Source organism: Macadamia integrifolia, unplaced genomic scaffold (genome assembly GCF_013358625.1).
Source record: "Macadamia integrifolia cultivar HAES 741 unplaced genomic scaffold, SCU_Mint_v3 scaffold1972, whole genome shotgun sequence".
Taxonomy (NCBI): domain Eukaryota; kingdom Viridiplantae; phylum Streptophyta; class Magnoliopsida; order Proteales; family Proteaceae; genus Macadamia; species Macadamia integrifolia.
The window spans coordinates 15187-35772 of NW_024868443.1; the positions used below are offsets into that span (position 1 = coordinate 15187).

Consider the following 20586-nt stretch of genomic DNA (forward strand, 5'->3'; position numbering starts at 1 on the left):
AAATGTCAAAGCTCAACTCTTGAACTAGCCATCTCAACCACATAAATTCACAAACTCTATAAGCCATTGCTCTAAATTCTACCTCTGCACTTGACCTAGCCTCAACAAGCTGTTTTTTGGCCCTCCATGTGACCAAATTGCCACCCTAAATGTGCAATAGCCTGATGTACACCGTCTGTCAGAGATGGATCTAGCCCAATCAACATTTGTTAGCCTCTCATTCTCAAGTGGTTGTTCTTGCGTATAATAATCCTTTCCCTGGAGAGGACTTCAAGTATCTAAGGATGCGGTATACAACATCCAAGTGCCCACTCTTAGGAGCATGCATAAACTGGTTCACCACTCCTACTGCAAAAGTAATGTATGGGCAAGTCAAAAACAGATAGATAAGTTTCCCCATTAGTCTCTGGTATTTCCTTGCATCAACAAGGGAAGGATCTCAATCTTCTCTTAGTCTATGATTATGCTCAATAGGAGAATTTGCTGGTTTGTAGCCCAACATTCTTGTTTCTTTCAACAGGTCCAGCACAAACTTTCGTTGACATATATTTATCCCCTTCTTAGACCTTGACACTTCAATTCCGAAGAAATACTTCAAGTATTCAAAGTCTTCGATGTCAAAACTGTTTCGCCAAATAGGTATTCAGCCTAGCTATCTCAAACTCTGTCATCTCCATCACTACAATTTCATCAACATAGACAATTAGTGTTGTAATAGTACCATTACCTCATCGGGGAAATAAGGTGTTGTCTGCTTCACTCTGGGAATACCAATTCTTTGGAATAGCTTGCATAAACCTCTCAAACCAAGCTTTTGGGGACTGGTTGAGACCATACAAAGCCTTCTTTTGAAGACACACCTCTTCAGCTGAAGGAAACTTGAAGCCGAGTGGAGGATGCATATACACTTCCTCCTCTAAGTCACCATGGAGGAAGGCATTGTTCACATCTAACTAATGTAGGCCTCCCTCTTTTTGCTGCCAAAGATGGAGAACCTTATAGAATTATTCTTAGCCACAGGAGACATTTAAATATAATGTAGAACTAGAATCGGCAAACCAACCTAGTCCCAAAACAGCAGGATACTCTTGAAGAACAAACACAAGTTAAATTAGGATAATAGCACAGCAGATCAGATTACAAGAGAAATCAGACCCGAAATAGTTGAAGCTACTAAACCATATACTAGGGTTTCTCTGATCAGATTAGGACCGATAACAGGGGCTTACAAGACTTCAAATAGGTCCAAATCAACTTAATACCATGAACCAAAGTCCACGAGAACAGTAGGAACTGAACCAGATCTGTCAATTTCAGTTCTACTTTGTCACAGGTCACTAAAAGACAAGAAAAGGGAGAATTTTTAAATCTCTCAAACCACTGGTCAGAAAGAGCTCCCCTTTGGGTCGAGTTCTTCCCCAGGTAGGACCTATCTTTGATCCAAATTTCAGCTCAAACTGATGGCTGAAAGTGTTTCTGGCAGCAAGGGATCAAATAGGAAAAATATGAGGATTTTCTGGACAGAATTGAGAGAAAAGTGATTTAATTAAATACCTATAACAGTAGATCAGATCTGGAACACCTTGAGTATGGAAGAAAAGAGGGAGATAACTAGAAGAGAACCTCTTGTGCTTCACACCACAGAGAGTTAATTGGATCAAACACCAATTCCATCAGCCTTGATCAAACACAAGACAAATCTCCATGTAGAAGACAATAGCAACAACCATTAATTTGTTTATTAAATCATCTAGGTCTTTAGGAGCCTCCTCTTGTTTATTTATAATGTCAATGGGGGAGGGAATTACAAAATAGAAGGTTCCTTAAAAAGGAAACCAAATATTCTCCTAATACAATAGCTACTAAAAACTGAAATTAGAAACTATTTGAAAAAGGAAACTAGCTACTAAAGACTTGACTCAATTAATAACTTGACTCCTAAGGAAATAAATATAACTCAAATCAAGCCCAACTAGAAAGGAAACTAATGAAAATGGAAACTAACAAGCAATCCCGTAATCAATCTTAGAACCCCCATTTTAGACCCATAAAAGTGGTCTATTACACTTAAAACACATGGGATCAAAGACCTAACATGTATGGAACCCAACCCTAGGCTTATTCCTAATAAAACAAGCCTATTTTGGTAATTAATCTGCATCAAAATGTCTCCTGATTGTCAAATTCCGTACACTTGATCATACCCCTTAGCCACCAACCTTGCCTTGTATCTCTCAATAGCACCATTTGATTGGTACTTGTTTGTGTTAACCCATTTGCATCCAACTGGAACTCTCCCCCTGGGGAGATCAACTAGTTTTCAGATACAACTCTTCTCAAAAGCCATCGTTTCTTCAAACATGGCCTGCTTCCACTTTGGGTCCGACATGGCCTCAGTGACATTCTTAGGGATGGAAACAGAGGAGAGACAATTGTAAAAGTAACACCTGTAGGAGAGGGAGTATCATAGAAAACAAACTGGGCTATAGGATTAGTGCAAACTCTATTTCCATTTCTAATAGCAGTAGGAAGGCCTAACTCAAAAGGGAGAGGAGGAATGTTTTTCTTAGGTGAATAAAATAATTCATTATCAAACGAAGAAGAGAACAAAATACAACCCCTAAAGAGGGGAGGGAGAAAGAAGCAAGACATGCTCAAGGAGCATTTCTATTCCTGATGGTGGAGTTTGGAAGCTCCCAGGAATTTACAATATGACAATTTCTAGGGGTGGAAATATAAAAGGATCCACATCGAGAAACTTTTATTTTGACATCAAAGAAGATGCAACTCTAAATCTTATCTAAAGAGGAAGAGTTGGAGGTCCATTTCCTATGGTTTCTTTCCATCCAGATCTGATTTAGTGTAGCACAGATGGCGAGCGTTCCCATGGTGTCACAAATGGTCTTTCCTTTGAAGGTCATGTCCATTCAAATCCATTCACGATGGAGAGGGAGGAATGTCCTATCAGATGGCCAACATTTGCAAAGGATCCCTTTCCAAATGGAAGAAGGAATGTTGCAAGCGAAGAAGAGGTGCTCTATAGTCTGTCTCAATGCCATAGAGGATACACAATGGATCTATTGGAATACCTCTTTGGATGAGGAAGGAATTGGTGGGCAAAGACTTGGTGAATACTTTCCAGGCCAAGAAACTGTGGCGGGGAATGTGGTTTTTGAACCAAATAAGCCGATGCCACAGGGAGATTGGGCCTTGGGCCCTCACAAAATCCCAAGCTGCCTTAGAGGAGAAAGCCTTCGTAGCCGAAGGCGTCCAGATGACAGTGTCTGGCTTAAGATGCTGAGTTGCTGGGATGATTGGCAGGGAGTTCCAGATATCCTCAAACAGAGACAGAGTGGATCGGAGGAGACCAGTTGTCGGAGGAGCGGATATCCGCCACAATGGCAAACTTGGAGAGACCCGAATCATAGATCCTTCTGGCACTTAAGATGTGATACAAGGTTCCCAAGGGGTGCTAAGGATCAAGTCAGAGAAAGGTGTTGGCACCATTGCCTATCTGTGATGAAATAACAGGAGCTATGATTGGTCTGATGGAAATAATTTTGCGCCAAACTCATGAGGCATCTGCAAGCATTTTGACAGTCCAGAAGGTATCGGCTTTGAGGGGGTTCGAATAGATCTAATCAACCCAGATACTCTTCTTCTTGAAGATGATCTTCCAGGCTAGTTTTATGGTACCAGCCATATTGACATCCTAGATTCTTCTCAAGCCCAGGCCTCCTTCAAATTTGGGAAGACAGACTGTAGCCCAGCTAGTGGGGCGGAGGAATATAGAACACTCAATCCCTTTCCACAAGAAAGAAGCAAAGATGGACTCCAGCTTGGAGATGATGGCTTCCGGTAGACCATAGATGCCCGACCAATAGATGTAGGAGGCTTGGAGAACCGATCTAATGAGCTCAAGCTGACCTGCATAAGAGAGGATCTTTCCTTTCTAGAGCTGGAGCTGCTTCCTGATTAGGTCAAGCATAGGGGAACAATGATGGGCAGTGAGCCTAGTTGGAATAAGAGGAAGCTCGAGGTATTTCACTGGGAGATGCCCTTTGGTGAAGCCAGTTTGCTCCATAATGGAGGCTTTGGCATCTTCAGAGATCCCAGTCAAGAAAATGAGAGACTTGGCTGGATTGATGTGAAGCCCTAACAATGCAGCAAATTGGGAGAGACAGAGCATGATGTTTTCTAGGGACCCAGTATCAACTCTGGAGAAGATCATCAGGTCTTCCGCAAAAGCAAGATGAGTAAGCTTAATGGCCTTACATTTAGGGATGGCAGAGATGAGGCTCGAATATGAGGCCAGCTGAAGGCTTCTTAAAAGGGCTTCCATAGCTAGGCAAAAGATGTATGGGGAGAGGGGGCATCCCTACCTGATACCCACCCACAGAGGAAGGGAAATAGCCAGCCGGGCTTCCATTCACCAAAACAGAGAATTTAGGAGAAGCAATGCAGTGATAAATCCAGTTGGTGAAAACTGGAGGGAACCCCATACTGTTGGAGACTAAAACAATGTAATTCCATCTCAGGGAGTCAAAAGCCTTGTGAATGTCTATCTTCAAAAGGGCAGCTGAAGAGTGAGATTTCTTGTCAAATCCTCTAACAATTTCATGGAAAAGCAGAATGTTATCCCCTATACTTCTTCCAGGGATGAAGGCTGATTAATTACTACTGACAAGGGAATCCACCATCAACTTGAGCTTGTTAGTGAGGATTTTCGCTATGAATTTGTAGATAAGATTACAAAGGGAGATTGGCCTGAAGGCCTTCATCTCATCAGCTCCATCTTTCTTTGGAATGAGGCAAAGGAAAGTATGGCCCATCCCATTTACTTGGCTAGGATTAAAGAAGAAGCTTTTGACTGCTTTAATCATATCCACTTTGATAAGATCCCAAGAGGAAGAAAAAAAACCCATGCTAAATCCGTCCGGACTAGGAGCCTTGTTTGCCTTATGAGAGAGGATGGCTGAAGTGATTTTTTCATTAGTGGGGATAGCCATGATGGAACCAGCTAGGTTGTCAGGGATGAATTTGTTTAAGAGACCAGCAGGGATGGAGGAGGGGGGGCCTGGCTCCATCTTAAACAAATTCTTGAAGTAGTCAACATCAACACCCTTAATCTCATCCACCTTGTGAACTTTCCTGCCATCTGAAGTAGTCAACTTGGTGATTGAGTTGGAGTTGTTCTTGGCTTTCACGGATCTATGGAAGTAGGCAGTGTTGGAATCACCAAGCTCAAGCCAGTTAATCCTAGATTTTTGCCTCAAGAAGCTCTCTTCTTAGGCAAGAAGGGTAGAGAGGTTTGCTGCCATAGACTTCCCCTCACTGGCTAAGGAAACATTGAAGTGATCATATTGAAGTTGGCTCTGGATGGAGGATAGCTTGTTCTTACAATCATTAACTTGAGAAGATATATTCCTAAAGGAGTTAGTATTCTAAGCTTTTAGAGCGGATTTGACATTCTTCAACTTTCTAGCCAAGGGAATAAGGGGGGTGGAAAAGGCTTGGATAGGCTTCAGCCAGGCTTCTTTAACAATGGAGGGGCAGTCAGGGTGGGAGGTCCACATGTCAAAAAATTTAAATGGTTTAAGCCCATAGGAGGTATAAGGTTGGATTAGGAGCGAAATGGGGCTATGGTCTGATATGTCAAAGGTTCCAAAAGTAGCATGGGAGGAGGGGCAGGCATTTAGCCAGGCTTCATTGACCAGGAATCTATCCAGCTTTGAAGCAATTCTAGCCTAGCCCAATCTCTTATTATTCCAGGTATATTTAGAACCTGACCATCTGAGGTCATCAACAGCCATGTCATCAATGCACGAGTTTAAGGCATCCATATTATCACTATCCAAGGTACCTCCACCTTGCTTTTTATGAGTGTCAGATCATATTAAAGTCTCCTCCAATACCCCATGGGGATTGCCCAATATGGTTGGCCAAGAGTCTGAGGTCATTCCAAAGAGCAACCCTTTCAGCAGGCCTGTTGGAAGCATAGACAGAGGTAAGGAAAAAGGAGATGCTGGAAGCAGTATCGGTAATGGATAGGTGCAAGTATTGGGCAGAGAAGGAGATGCGAGTAACTTTGATCTTAGTGTCGTCCCACATAAAACAAATGCAGCCATTAGGATGATCCGAATGGTTGGATAGAAAACACCATCCCGGAGCAATAGTGGAGGATATTTTGAACAAATTGGACTCTTTGACATGAGTTTCCAAAATACAACAGAAGGAGGACTTGAGCTCTTTTATGAGCGCACGAACAGAGGCATGCTTGGAGGGGGAGTTAAGACCCCTAGCATTCCACAGTAGGCCGTGGGTCATTGGCCAAGGATAGAGGAAGGCATCAAAGGCTCGTTGGAGGAGGAGCCGGTGATAACAGGAGTAGGGCGAGATTTGCTTCTTCGTTGATAAGAGTGGTGGGGAGCAGGATAGGGGTTTACAAGGCCAGGGGAGGTGGTGCAAGGCTGACGAGAGGAGGTTGCAGTTTTGGGTTTTTGTTTTCCTTTTTTTATGATTCTCTTGGAGTTTGCATGGAGGGGTTAGCTGCCGAGCAGGGAAGAAGAGGGAGGAGGCAGGTGAGTCAGGTCCGAAACCATATCCAGATCTGCAAGGTTCTGGACCTGGGCAGAAGGTAAAGCAATTGGCTCCACGGATTGGGCTGAAGGCGAGATGGTAGTTCCCAGATCCGTAGGTACTTGGGAGTAGGCCGAAGGCAAGGGAGTGGGTAAGTGGGCTAGAGAATGGTTTGAAGGTGTAATGGGTTCCAAATCCGTATTGGATTGTTCAGTGGGCCTGGGTAGACAAATATTTCCCATGGTATTGGGCCCAATGGCATTTACCCTTGCAGAGCCCAAGGATCTCAAGTGGGAATCCACACTGTCACATGCCTCAATCAGGGTTAAAGCTAAAAGAGGGGGGTAGGTAGCAGACATCTCCTCCAGGGTTTCCTTCGGCAGCGAATGAGAAGGCGTGGCCGAGTCCTCTCTATCTGACGAATCTCTTTCAGAGTCCGAGGAATCGGCATCGGAAGATGAGCTTAAAGAGCTAGACGGAGAAGAGGAACTATCATCAGAGCTTGTAGAGGAGTCATCAGCAGAGGGGGGGCTTTCTTCACATGCAACAGTTTTCGAAGAAAAAGCCTGGGCATCGTCAGTCTAACCGACGGTCAGGGGTAAGTCACCAATGTTTTCAGCCACATCAATCAAGGCTGTAAATCGATTTTGACCATCGTGCAAGGACCGATCATTGCCCTAAGATTTCTTTGTTGGATCAGGTGGCCGTCCAGCGCCGACGACTCTAAAAGGATTCCCTCCTTTTCTATTCTTACCTTTGCCTCTCGCCGGAGGACGAAAGGAAGATAATTTCCGACCAATTTCAGTCATCAGGGAGTGGTCAGGGTGAAGAGGGGGACTAGCAAAGTCGGCATGCGAGTTAGGTAAATGTTACGAGGAGGCTGTCGACGAACACAACCTTGAGTCATGGCCGAACACTTTGCAGAGAGTGCACTGGGGGGCTTCCATTCATATAGAATTTGCTATTGGAAATGGAAATCCTCTCCATCCTGGACAGAGATGGAGGAAGGAAGAGCTACAATGGCATCAACTTCGACGCAGATACGCGCGAAGGCAAGATGGTCTTTTTTAGAAGTTCTGGCGTCTGAACACACCAGAGTTCCAATAACAGAACCAATAGCACTCAGCCCTTCAGAGCACCAAAAGTGGAGAGGCAAGCCTGGGAGGGAGATCTAGATAGGAATAGAAGAGAGGTCCACCCGATTTAGGAGCAGGTGACGGTGCCAAGGTCTGAGGAACATCAGACTTTTCCCCACCCTCCAAATACCTCCTTCCAGAATTCTCAATCTATCTTGTTCATTAGAGAACCTAAACAGGAAGAAGCCATGGTCAAGGAGGGTATCCACAGAGCCTACAGGGCGCCATTGCTTCGAGAGGGACAGCTTAACCAGGTGAAACGGCGGTCTCTTCCCCAAGAAATGACCCACCAGGGAGTTTTTCCATTGAGTTGCTTCAGAATCAAGAAGGCCCTTAGGGAAAACAGCGACTCGAGAATCCCCAAGGATAGTGGGAGGGACAAAGTGCAAAGAAAGGCTGTCGGGTGGAGAGGTGGGGAATGGCTTGAAATGGGAGTTCCATGGAGCATCGATAGGGAGAGGCAAAGGTGAAAGTGAGGTTGTCGGAGAAGAGGGAGCCAGGAGGAAGGGGAAGAATCCGGCAGGGGGGCCCCAACCGAGGGTCTGGTCATCAGAGGCAGCCGCCGAGAGGCATCATCGGAGCTGGTTTTCAGGTCGAACTTTCTGATGTTGTGTTCATCAATCACCTAGTTGATGTTCGCCCGAACAAAGTTTTCCAATGGAAAAACTAGAGATTTGAAAATTCAGGGCTACACGAGAGGAGGAATGTTACTTGACTGAGGAAGGTAGATCTCAGGCTGTGGACCCAAAGAGGACTCTTGGTATATTTTCTTTCCCTTTCTCTTATACACAAGTAACTCCTCTTTACCAGAACCATCACCTAAATGATCACAAGTATAAAAAACATCCACCTCTTTGTGTTTCCCAATGTCAACCATAAAAAGAGAAATAGGCAAGGGAGGAAGTAATGGAATGACATCAACAACCTTTTCACTTCCATTATTCTCCTCCTTGAGAGGATGCTGATGGGAAGCAAATAAAGGCACATACTCAAAGAAGTGACTCTTTGGAGAGGAGTCACCTTCGGGAACAAGGGTAGTAACACCTGTAGCCTTTGGTAGTGGAAGAATACCCAAAGAAGAGGCATTTGAGAGCCTTGGGATCAAGTTTAGTTCCAGAGGATTTATTAACATGTACATGAAAAACACAACCAAACACCCTGGCCGGGTGAATGGGTGAGAAAAAGCAGAAGCTTGAGGAAATAAGAGTTGAAAGGGATCTTTTGAACCAATGATTTGGGTAGGCATGTGGTTGATGAGGAAAGCCGCAGTAAGAACAGCCTCAGACCAAAAAGTTTTAGGAACATACATGCCAAAGAGGAGGCTTCAACCAACTTCTAACAAATGTCAGTTTTTCTTCTTAGCTACCCTATTTTGTTGGGGTTGCAAGCAAGCTAATGGATAATACCATTATCAATATAAAATAAATAAATAAAAAAGGCCTAAAGGCCACTATACATGTACTCCCGCCGCCTTTATCATTGGACAATTTTAATTTTGGTTTTGAACTGGGTATAGACCATCTGATAAAAGTTTTTAAAGGCATCATAAGCATCACTCTTATGTTTCATAAGAACAGTCCAAGTAATATGAGAAAAAGCATTGACAAATGAAACAAAGTAACTATGGCAACAAGGAGGTATAGTAAGAGAAGGTCCCCAAACATCAGTATACACAATATGTAAGGGAACTACCATGCTAGGGATAAGACAAACGAAAATGTTTAGCAAAAGTACATGGTTCACAATGAAATACATGAGAAGAAGGAAAAGATGTTAATAAATGAAGTAATTGTTTACTCTAACAACAAAAGAGGGATGTCTTTAATGTTTATGCCAAAGTATCACAAAGTCCACAGAAGTACTATCACTATGGCCACATGCATAAGACTGTGGTAGTAAACAAAAAAGATAATTGCAACTCAAGACAGTAGAGTCCGCTCTCCTCATGTCCACTGCCAATAATCTGCTTCGTCGCCAAATCCTAAAAAAGACAATAAGAAGGAAAAAAGCTAATACAATAGTTCAAGGATGTAGTTAAAATGCTTACAAATAAAAGATTCAGGGTAAGGTTAGGAACATGAAGAACGACATTAAGTGAAATGGAAAAGGTAATGGGAATGTTGCCTTTACTAGAAACAAAGGAGAGGTTACCATCAGTCAGACAGTCTCCTGACCTTATTATTACTCGAACAAATGGAGTAGGAATCATAATAGTGGGACATACCAGTCATGTGGTCAGTGCCTCAGTGGCACTAGAGACAATGACCCACGATGGAGTTACGGAAGGTGCGATGTGGAGACTTGCATAGCGGAAGTTGGGGCATCTAGTACAATATGTGAGGTAGATGGGCGATCAAGTTGAGACATAAGTCTGCGAAGAACTGCAATATCATCCCTAGAGTAAGCTAGTATTTGCCTTTGGGTGCTCTTTGGAATTAGTCTATGCCGTCGCAGGATGGTTGTAGCTCCTCCTATGTGGCCACCACATGTGCCAGTATTTCCACCATATGTGCCAGGAGGACGGCCGCAAAGTACTAACACCTATCTCGTGTGTGCCCATGTTTCCCATAATAATCACACCACATCTCCAAGGGATGGGCCTTGGCCTCTACCGCCACCACACTAATTCTCTGTGGATAGTGGAAGGAAGAGCAAATTGCTCAAGTGAAGTAGAAAAATCCATGGCACCTCTTCAAGTTTCCTCACTCTACAGATAGCTACACACCTTAACAAGGGATGGAAGAGGTGACCGGCCCAAGATTTATACTTGGATTGGCTCATACGCCGGGTTCAATCAACCAAGCAAGATAAGAACACACTCCTTTTCAAGTGTTATATAAATCTTAGCTTCATCTTTGGGTTTAGAAAGTTGAAGGTACTTATAATGATCATACTCTTCCCAGGGACCAATAACAATTTTTTTTTTTTTTGGATGAATGAATGAATTCATTACCAAGCATAGGAAAGGATATACAGGGGGGAAGGGAGATGGGGGGGGGAAATCTAAAGCCTTACCCTAAGGGGAGGCAGAAAAACAACCAGAGGGGAAGACCTCAACCAAAAAACAGCCTAGGGGAATTAAGAGGGCACATCAAGGAGGGGGAAACCTATCAAGGGGGGATAGAAGAGATAGATGGAGACCCCAGGAGACAACAGTGAGCCTGTTCCTTGGGGTATCAACAATCCTTCAGTGATGGATGCATCTAAGCTTGGAGCTTACGTCAAAATAGATGGCTTTTCATATCTTCTCAAAAGAGCGAGAGTTGGAAGTCTATCTACAAAGATTATGCTACATCCAGAGATGCTGGTTGCACAGAAGGCCAATTTCCCTGTCATGTCACATATAGAGGATCCACCAAAGGTCATATCAGCCCAGATCCATTCTCTACTCAAGGGATGGATACATCTGCGAGAAGGCCAGCAACTACTAAGGACTTTTTTTCCAGACTATGGAGAAGCGGTAGGAAAAAAAGAGATGATCAATATCTTTGACACCATTCCAGCAGAGGCAACAAGAAGGGGATATTGGAATGTGACGATGAGGAGGAAAGGCTGAGTTGGAATGCAGTTGGAGAGAGCTCGTTATGCAGTGAAGCTGTGACGAGGGATATGACCTTTAAACCAGGTAAGTTTATGCTAGGGGAGCCCACATCGCGAATATGGTTCCAAGTAGAGGCGGAGTGAACTTCCCTATGGAGGAAGCCAGTAGATCGTGCCCTCTCTTCCCCAGAGGAGTCAGAACCCTTCCAAAGGAAAGAAGAGAGACGGGATTCAATGGACTTAGAGGTGGCAGCTAGGAGGGCAAAGACACCTTACCAGTAGAGGGACATGGATTGGAGGACTGATCTGATAAGCACCAAACGGCCAGCATAGGAGAGGATTTTGCCTTTCCAAAGATGGAGCCTCTTTCTCATCTGATCAAAAATAGGGGAGCAATGACGAGCGGAAAAGCCTAGAGGGAATCAGAGGAAGGCCCAGATACTTCACTGGGAGGGATCCAAGGGTGAATCCCGTAAGATGAAGGAGGTTAGCCCGGCAGGGATCAGAGACTCTAGAGAGAAAGAGGCTAGATTTAAGGAGATTGATTTTAAGGCATAGAGGGATTCAAAGAGGTAGAGGGAGGACATGATGGAGGAGATGGGGACAGGGTCAGCTTTTGAGAAGATCATGAGGTCATCCACGAAGGCAAGATGGGTAAGCATGAGAGCTTTATATTTGGGAATATGGGAGATGAGGTGTTGGTCATTAGAGGACTAGATGGAGTGGGAAAGGACTTCAAGGGAAAGGGAGAAGAGGAAGGGGGAGAGAGGACAGCCTTGGCAAATGCCCCAGAGGAGAAGTAACCCACAGGACTACTATTGACCTGGACAGAGAAAGAGGGGGAAGAGATACAGGAATATATCCAGTGAACAAAGGATCTGATAAACCATGGACAAGTTACCCACTCTATCAAAAGTCTTGGAAACACTATCCAAAATATCCTTGGCAGTCTCCTTCTCATAAATCTCCTCCCAATCTCAGGTTTCTCGGAGAAGATCAGCCAAGTCATAACAGTGGAGTTCTCAGTCTCCCATTTTGGATACATTGGGCTATTAAGATTTGGTGCTCGAATGGTACTTGTGATATACCCTATCTTTCCCCTATTCCGCAGGGAAAGCTTCACAGGATGTGCCCAATCCAAGTAGTTGGTATTGTCCAACTTCACAATGAAAATCTAGGTATTTGGGTTTTCAAAGGCAATCTGAGTAGGAGGGGCACTACTCGAAGCATTGGCTGGAACTTCTGCAGTTGCACTAAGCTCAGACATGATGTGGAAACACACTAACAATGTAGAAATAACAACCAAAGCCAAATGGGGAACAAACTCTACCCAAATAATCCGTCCTAGCATTCAGAAAAAAATTCTGGCAAGTAAACAAAGCATACAACTCAAAGAAATTCACCCCAACCACATTCTTCATTATGTAGCATCACAACATAAGAGTATCTTTTCTTCCCACCACCTATCCACATCTATCTCATGTGCTAGAGTTAGTAGTGCTGTATCATGGTAATTGAAGTCATGACTCTCATCAAAATATTGAGTTCTATCAAGATTGTCACTCCCACCACCACCGAAAATAGCAGGAGCAGCACTCCCACCTATTAACCCTAATTTGTTGCTTCCTCCATACCCCCCTTGAATTCTATCTGAATGAAAACTTTCACAATGAGTCCAAAATTCTCAACTTATACTCTGAAAAGTGATATGGTTGAAGATGGTATATGTAAGATTGGTCAGTTTGTTCATGATCTAAATCTAACACTTGCATTGTCAATTAATTTAATATTTTTTTTGTTGGTAAGAAGCATCAATACTTCATATGGATTGACATTTATTTTCCTTTTCAGGTGATTGTGGTTGGTTATAATCACAAAATGAGGATCTTATTGGAAACAATTGTTGGAAAAGTTGCTCAGTTTAAAGTAAAAGAAGACAGGTTTGCTGTGATTAAGGTAATTAATTGGTTTCCCATGCTATTTGAATTGTATCAACTTCATCCAATTCCCCCCCCCCCCCAAAGCTTTCTTTTCTCAGTCTTCTTTATTCATTGTTAGGGTTCCAATTTAGATCATGTATTAGTGAGATTTTTTTCTTCTCCCATTTGTTCCTTATAATAATATTTTCTCCTTAAAAGGATCACTTTTGCAGAATAGAAATAATGGAGATATTGATATAAAGTTCTGCAATAATTTTGTGTGTCAAGTTTCTCTGCTGATTTTATTCTGTTGAACTCAGAGTTGTCACGGCGTCTAGGCAACCCAAGGTATAATAGGGAGGCCTGGATGCAAGGTGACACCACCAAGGCAGCTGGACACCTATCTGGAAGACTATGGTTGAACTTAAATGTTACCCACAAATCAATTATAATGCTGTACATAATGCACAAAATAATAGGAAGTCTATACATCCTGCAGCATCAGCATCAGCAGCAAACTCCACCCTACCCATAAAACATAATCTCTCTCAATTGAACTATGACAACCTCATTGGCCTTTATTTTTGTCCTTGAGGCGTATCCCCTACCCCTGGCCCCCAAAAATGGATACTCTAGACATGAATGTATTGAGTGGAAGCATATTTTGAAGCTTCCAGTTTTGAGCCTATAGGCCATAAATGTGCTAAAGTGTTTAAGTACTTAAACTGAATATTTAATCAGTTTGTTTCTTTGAAAAATTATCAAGGGACTGGGGGTGTATTTCTAGTTTCCTTTTATATCCAAATATATTTTATGGTTGTATCATGGATTCTTTCTTTGTCTGCTCATTGATGAACCGTAGGATTCAGAGAGCTCTAGTCTGAAAGTCAGGTATCTGACATCCTACATTTGTTCTTTTAAACAGGAAACTGTGATGAAGGAGTACCAAAATTTTAAGTTCCAACAACCATATCAGCAGGCTATGTACTACTGCTCCTTAATATTGGAGGATCATTCATGGCCTTGGATTGAAGGACTTGAAGTTCTTCCTCATCTTGAAGCTGGTGATCTTGCAAAATTTTCACCTGTGATGCTTTCGAAGGCATTCTTAGAATTTTATGTTGCAGGTTCAGATAATTTACTTGTATTTTGTGTTCAATATTTATTACTTTTATGCTTAATTTTAATTACTCGACTATTACATTTATCAGGGAATATTGATTCAAATGAAGCAGAATCTCTGGTCCAGCATATTGAAGATGTTTTCTACAGGGGTCCCACGCCCATATGCAAACCATTATTCCCATCTGAGCATTTAACAAATAGAATTATTAAGCTTGAAACGGGCATAAGTCACTTATACCCTATTGAAGGCCTAAACCCAAGTGATGAGAATTCTGCTCTGGTTCAATACATACAGGTATATAAATATATATATATATATATATATATTTAAATATCAGGTGGGGTGGAGTGGATGTTCAATGGTTCTGTTGGTAGGGGTCTTTTGTGGTTGTTTTATGTGAAATTTTGAATGGTTCTTTTGGGAAGGTTTTTTTTGCAACTTAGTAAGTTGCTGGGCTTTCATTGAAGGTGTGGTAGCTTTGTATTTTTCGTGCTTCATTTACTTTACTCCTTTGGTGCCTTCTCTCTTTGTACATGTTGTCTCTGTTGTCTTTAAGATAATATTATCTCTTAATCCCAACCGAACCCCCCACACCCCCCCCCAAAAAAAAAAAAAGAAAAAAAATAGTTTAGGTCTTGTTGAATGTTATGGATAAAATTTCGTAAGGTTCTAAGGAAATGGTTTGTGTTGCAGTTAAGGGATTGTTTCGTTGATGGAGTTGGTCACTTCTGCTTTTGTGCTTCTTTGTCATCTTTCCTTTTCTTCCCTTCGGAGCCTTTGGCTCCTTGAATATGTGTATATGGGGGTGGGTGGCTCTCTCTGTTTAAAGTCTTGATGGATTTTCTCACCAACGAAACTTTTGTAGTAAACGTGGCATTCTTGTCTCATTTAAGGATAGAGAATCTCATGGTTATAATTTCGCATTTGAATAATGATGACTAGGTCAGTCAGTGCTCACTAGACACTTTTTTTTTTTTTGAAGTGGGGGGGGGATATATGTTGTAGGATGTCTGGCTATGATGCTTGGGGCAGAATGTTGGGCGGTAAAAAGTGTCATATAGATAAGCAATGAGTAGTAAAAATGAGGATGTTGAGATGGATGTGTGGCAACACTAAGAAGGATAAAGCAAAGAAGGACCATATTAGAGCTGATTTGGGAACCACCCCAATTCATGATAACCTCTGAGAAAGTCGTTTGAAGTGGTATAGCCATGTTCAATGGAGGCCTTGGGATGCACCTGTAAGGAGTGATCTAATTTAGATTGATGGACCTAAAAGAGCTAGAGGCAGGCCTATAATGACCATAGGAGAAGTGGTGAGGAAAGACATGCATAGTTGAGGTCTTGTCCCAGGTATGACATCGAATAGAGCTGATTGGAGAGCTAGGATCCATGTAGCTGACCCTATTTAGGTGAGATTTTTCTGAGTTGTTGCGTCCCTTACCTTTTATATTCCTTTTTACTCTTTACTTTTATTTTTGGCTTTGTATGGATCCAAGTAGCTGACCCCATTTAGTTGGGATAAGGTTGAGTTGTGGTTCTTGTTCTTCTTGTTGTATTGGGTTATATGCTGATATTATTTTTTTTTTTGGGTAAGAGAATGCTACCCGCTTGCACGGCCACTGCGCTAGAACGGAGGCATCTTCAGCACATAGGGGCCGGGTGCAGCGCAGTCTTTTCGCACTCACCAGCGGGTAGCTTTGCTTTCCCCTCTTTTTTTTTTTTGCTGGCATCCCAGTGGAAGCCAAGCTGCAAAGTTTCTACCATTAATGATCGATTTATTGAAAGTTTTAACTTTAATCTACATGTAAATGCACAAGCATAAAGCATTATGGAGCACTAGTATATTTCTGGATGTACCTATCTTTATGAGATTTTTTATGATACCCCATATATGCCAAGAAAATTTGAACTTTTCTTACACTGCCATCTAAAGGTACAAATAAGTTCAAGCAATAAAAATAGGTTTTCCAACTACGAATTTTTAATCCTTCGTATCCTATTTCTTTCAAGGAATTTCAAATATGCTGCGGTGCTTTATGATGGAGTATTTCACTTTCAACGGGAAATAGAATTGAAAAAGTTATTTCAAAATTTACTGAGAGATGAGATCAAAGTAATTTTGGTTGAAATCACTGTTTGAGTTTCAAATTATGTTACCGCAAGCATACCGTATATTGTAGCCAATGGGTCGATCACAAGGAGATTAGTCACTCTATCTTACCTATTCTAAGTATGGCGAGAGTGAACAATGGATGGTTGATTTTAGATTATGATCCTAGAACATGCATATAAACGAAAGAAAACGACCTACACATTCAACATCTAAATTAAACTGTTCTAATGCCAGATTACTTTAATTAGAGAAGTAAAATAAATGCTAAAAATAACAACTAAAAAAAAAGAATCTGCAAATAATAAAACTAAACTAACAAATAAAGAACTGAAATAGAAAGCAAGTAAAGAAAAATTCTTAATACATCGGCTGAATTTCCGAGAGAGGCACTACTATAGGCATCACCTTCAATTATAGCACATATGTAAATAAGAACACAAGGAAAAAAATAATAATACTCATGAATAAAATATCAATCTTTAATGAGTAGGCTTAATATCGGAGAGAGGTGATAGGGGACACATCATGGTCAATTTGAGCTCTTACCAATTAAAGACCCTCAAACAATAGGTCAAACTTCCAAGGGAGGCATAGCCAAACACACCTCTTCAGTTTTAGCACTTATAAATTGAGGTCACACACACACACACACACACTAAATAGATAGTAATTCAAAATTTAATCTGGAAGAAAAAAAAAAGCATAAAAATCATAATTCCCCTACTTGTATTTAAATAAAAATCTTAATTCTACTAATAAACTTTGTCATACCTTGATTATGTGTAAGCTGAATTGAAACTTGATTGATTTGGAGTAATGGTATTGCAACAGAATTATTGATGAAGAACTTGAAAACTCTTGATTCTTGTCACTTGAACCAATTCTTTCCTAGAACTAGAAAGTTTGAAAGCTAGAACTATGGATTGCACTAATTAAATAAACTAAACTATGAACTAAATTAATAAAGTAAACTAATAATTAAATAAACTAAAAATTAAAAATTGAATTGCATTATCATTAATCACTTGAATAAAAGCTTGAAGAAATATAAGGAGAGAGAGAGGAGAACTAAGCATAAACTAGGCAAAAAAAAAAAATAGAAAATAAACTGAGGGGAATAATCCTCCTAGGAGGGGGAGAAAGGGGCTTTTATAGGGCTTTGGTCTTGCCTCCTTCCTTCTACAAGTTTTCTTTAAGAAAAGAAAGAAAATAAAATAAAATTTAATCTTAGTAAAAATCCTCATTCTCTGAGATATTGTGTGAGGAAAGAGAGAAACTATTTCCAAAATTAACAGATTTTATTCCTTCCCTGCAATATTAACCAATATCTTGCAATCTTGACTAAATCAGAAAGGAATCTCTGCATAGCATCTTCAAGATCTTGTGAGGTGGCAAGGAGAGAAAATAATCTTCAGGATTTTGTAAGAGAGAGGATGTGGTACTAATGAGTAGGTTCCACCCCCGACTGACTTTGGTTCAATGTATGGGCTGCCTTTGAACAAGTTAGTTTAAGTTTGGACCGGTTCTTGGTTCACTTTAAGCACTTTCTCTTGTAGACTTGGAAACTGCAAAAAAAAAAAAAAAAAAAACAGAAGTAGTACTATCCAAAGTGGGGCAAAATGTACACTTATATCCCTAAGATTTCACACATTATTGTGCTCATCAATCACTGAGATCATAATCATAACCACTAAATTATATGGTTTCAAGAAGCCGAAAAGGAAGGAAAAAATAGGCTTTCTACCGTTTTTATTCATTCGTTTTTTTTTAAGATTATGTTCTTCCAAGAGAAGAAGTTGCTGCTGATCCTGGTTGTCTTTCTTGTTGAAATATCTTAGGTTCATCAAGATGATTTGTTGTTGAATGTCAAACTTCAGCTTTTTGCACTTGTTGCAAAGCAACCAGCTTTCCACCAGCTTAGATCAGTTGAGCAGCTTGGGTATATTACTGTGCTTATGCAAAGGTAAGTACTTGTTTAATACCCAAGCTTCACTCCACAGAATGCCTCTGTTAATTTATTTGTTTAACTTAGTAGATTTCTTGAAGTGCAGGAATGATTCTGGTGTCCGAGGTGTGCAATTTATAATCCAATCCACAGTAAAGGTATCTGAATGACTGTTCTGGTTTCTGCTCATCAACAAGCTATCTTAAAGTTGTTGTCTAATGCATTTCATGTATTGAACTTTGCAGGATCCAGGACAAATAGATTTGAGAGTTGAGGCATTTCTTAAGTTGTTTGAGAGCAAACTTAATGAAATGACCGATGATGAATTCGGGGTGAGAGTGAGACTATTCCTAGACTTTTCATTTCAATTTTCCTTTTTAGATTTTGTCGTCTTGCATTTTGTGTGGCATCCCTTTTGTTGAACAATACAACAATGTCAGTTAGGTTTTCTGCTTAACATAAAGTTCCATAAATACACTACAGAAGGCCATCCTGATTAAATGTACTACAGAAGACCATCCTGATGTTTTCATGCAATATTCTGTTGTTACAATAACATTAAAAGAGAAGGCAAAAGAAAAAGAAAAAAAAAAAGGCGTACCTGATGTATGAGGCTCCTGCTTGTGCAAGACAAAGAATAATTAAAAATAAATAAGTTGAGAGTAGAGAGTTTCTCATGTAATAGTATTGACATGGGATATGCTAAGTCCTTACTCATCAATTTCCCTGAGCCTATGTGAAAAGAACTAAATTTCTCATATGGAGAAAAAATGGCAATTCACACCCGTAAACAGATCTTGCTAATTAAAGTTGTATAAATTTGGAAAAATTTCTAATATTTTGAGGTAACCTTGAATTCCTTTGAAGGTAACAGGGGTTCAAGTGACGGTGGCAATCTCTAAAGATTAGTGAATCTTGTAAGTTTATTATTACACTAAAAATTAGTGGCAATCTCCATATGGCTTTTATTGACATAGAAAAAGCCTACGACAGAGTCCCCAGAGAGCTCATCTGGCATTATTGGAGAAGAAAGGGGTGTCATGTAAATATATAGATATTATCAAAGACATGCACGAGGGCGTGGTGACGAGTGTAAGAACTGTGGGAGGTCAAGGCAATGAGTTCCCAATCACTATTGGTTTACATCAGGGATCTGATTTAAGTCCTTATATATGTACGCTTATTATGGATGACTCAACAAAAAACATTCAAGGGGAGGTTTTGTGTTGTATGCTCTTTGCCGATGATATTGTGCTAGTGGCAGAGATCAACAAAAAGTTAAAGTTATGGAGATCTACCCTCTAGTGGTCTTAAGATAAATAAAACAAAGACGAAGTATATGGTATGTAACGTTCGTCACTCAAGGATGGATAGCAATGTGGTGAAACTTGAGAAGAGAGAGATCTCTTAAAGCGATCATTTTAGATGTTTGGGGTCAATCATAGACAAAGAGGGTGAGATAGATGATGATGTGTCTGATAGAATTAAAGTATGATGGATGAAGTGGAGGAGTGTTGTGTGATCGATGTATCCCCATAAAACTTAAAGGAAAATTCTACAGGACAGTCAGAAGACCGGCAATGATATTTGGGCGGAATGTTGGGTTGTCAAGAAGCGTAACATAGATAAGTTGAGTGTAACGGAGATGAGGATGTTGAGATAGATGTGTGGAAAAACTAGGAGGGATAGGGTGAGGAATGATCGGGTTAGAGCTGATTTAGGAGTGGCTCCGATTCAGGACAAGCTTAGAGAATGTTGCTTAAGATGGTTTCGACATGTTCAGCATAGACCTTTGAGTGCTCTTGTAAAGAGGAGTGACCAAATCAAGATGGAGGGAGCTAGAAAAACTAGGGGCAGGCCTAAAATGACCATTGAAGGGTTGGTAAGGAAGGACATGCAAAAGCTCAGTATAAACCCTAGCATGACATCAAATAGAGCTATTTGGAGGGCAAAGATCCATGTTGCTGATCGCTTTTAGGTGGGATGTCCCGGAGGTGTGGCTTTATTCCTCTTCTTTCCTTCACTTTTATTTTGCAAACTTGTCCATTGTGGATCCATGTAGCCGACCACATTCAGTTGGGATAAGGCTCTGTTGTTGTTATTGTTATACTAAAGATGCTTTTCGCTTAAATTTCTCAGCTGGCTGTCATACACATATAGTTTTCTTTTCTTCTTCTTCTTCTTCTTCTCCTTTTTTCTTTTTTTCTTTTTTCTTTTTTTTTTTTT

General features: G+C 41.0%; 1 protein-coding gene across 1 annotated transcript in view; it reads left to right on the forward strand.

Annotated features, from left to right (window-relative positions):
• The window catches only part of LOC122065322 (insulin-degrading enzyme-like 1, peroxisomal), a 58624-nt gene that overhangs the window by 13178 nt on the left and 24860 nt on the right, over positions 1-20586 (forward strand). The window contains exons 6-11 of the mRNA XM_042629109.1: positions 13107-13211; positions 14100-14301; positions 14386-14594; positions 18254-18378; positions 18467-18518; positions 18606-18692. Of these exons, the coding sequence (XP_042485043.1) occupies positions 13107-13211; positions 14100-14301; positions 14386-14594; positions 18254-18378; positions 18467-18518; positions 18606-18692 (780 nt within the window). The remainder of the gene's footprint in view (positions 1-13106; positions 13212-14099; positions 14302-14385; positions 14595-18253; positions 18379-18466; positions 18519-18605; positions 18693-20586) is intronic.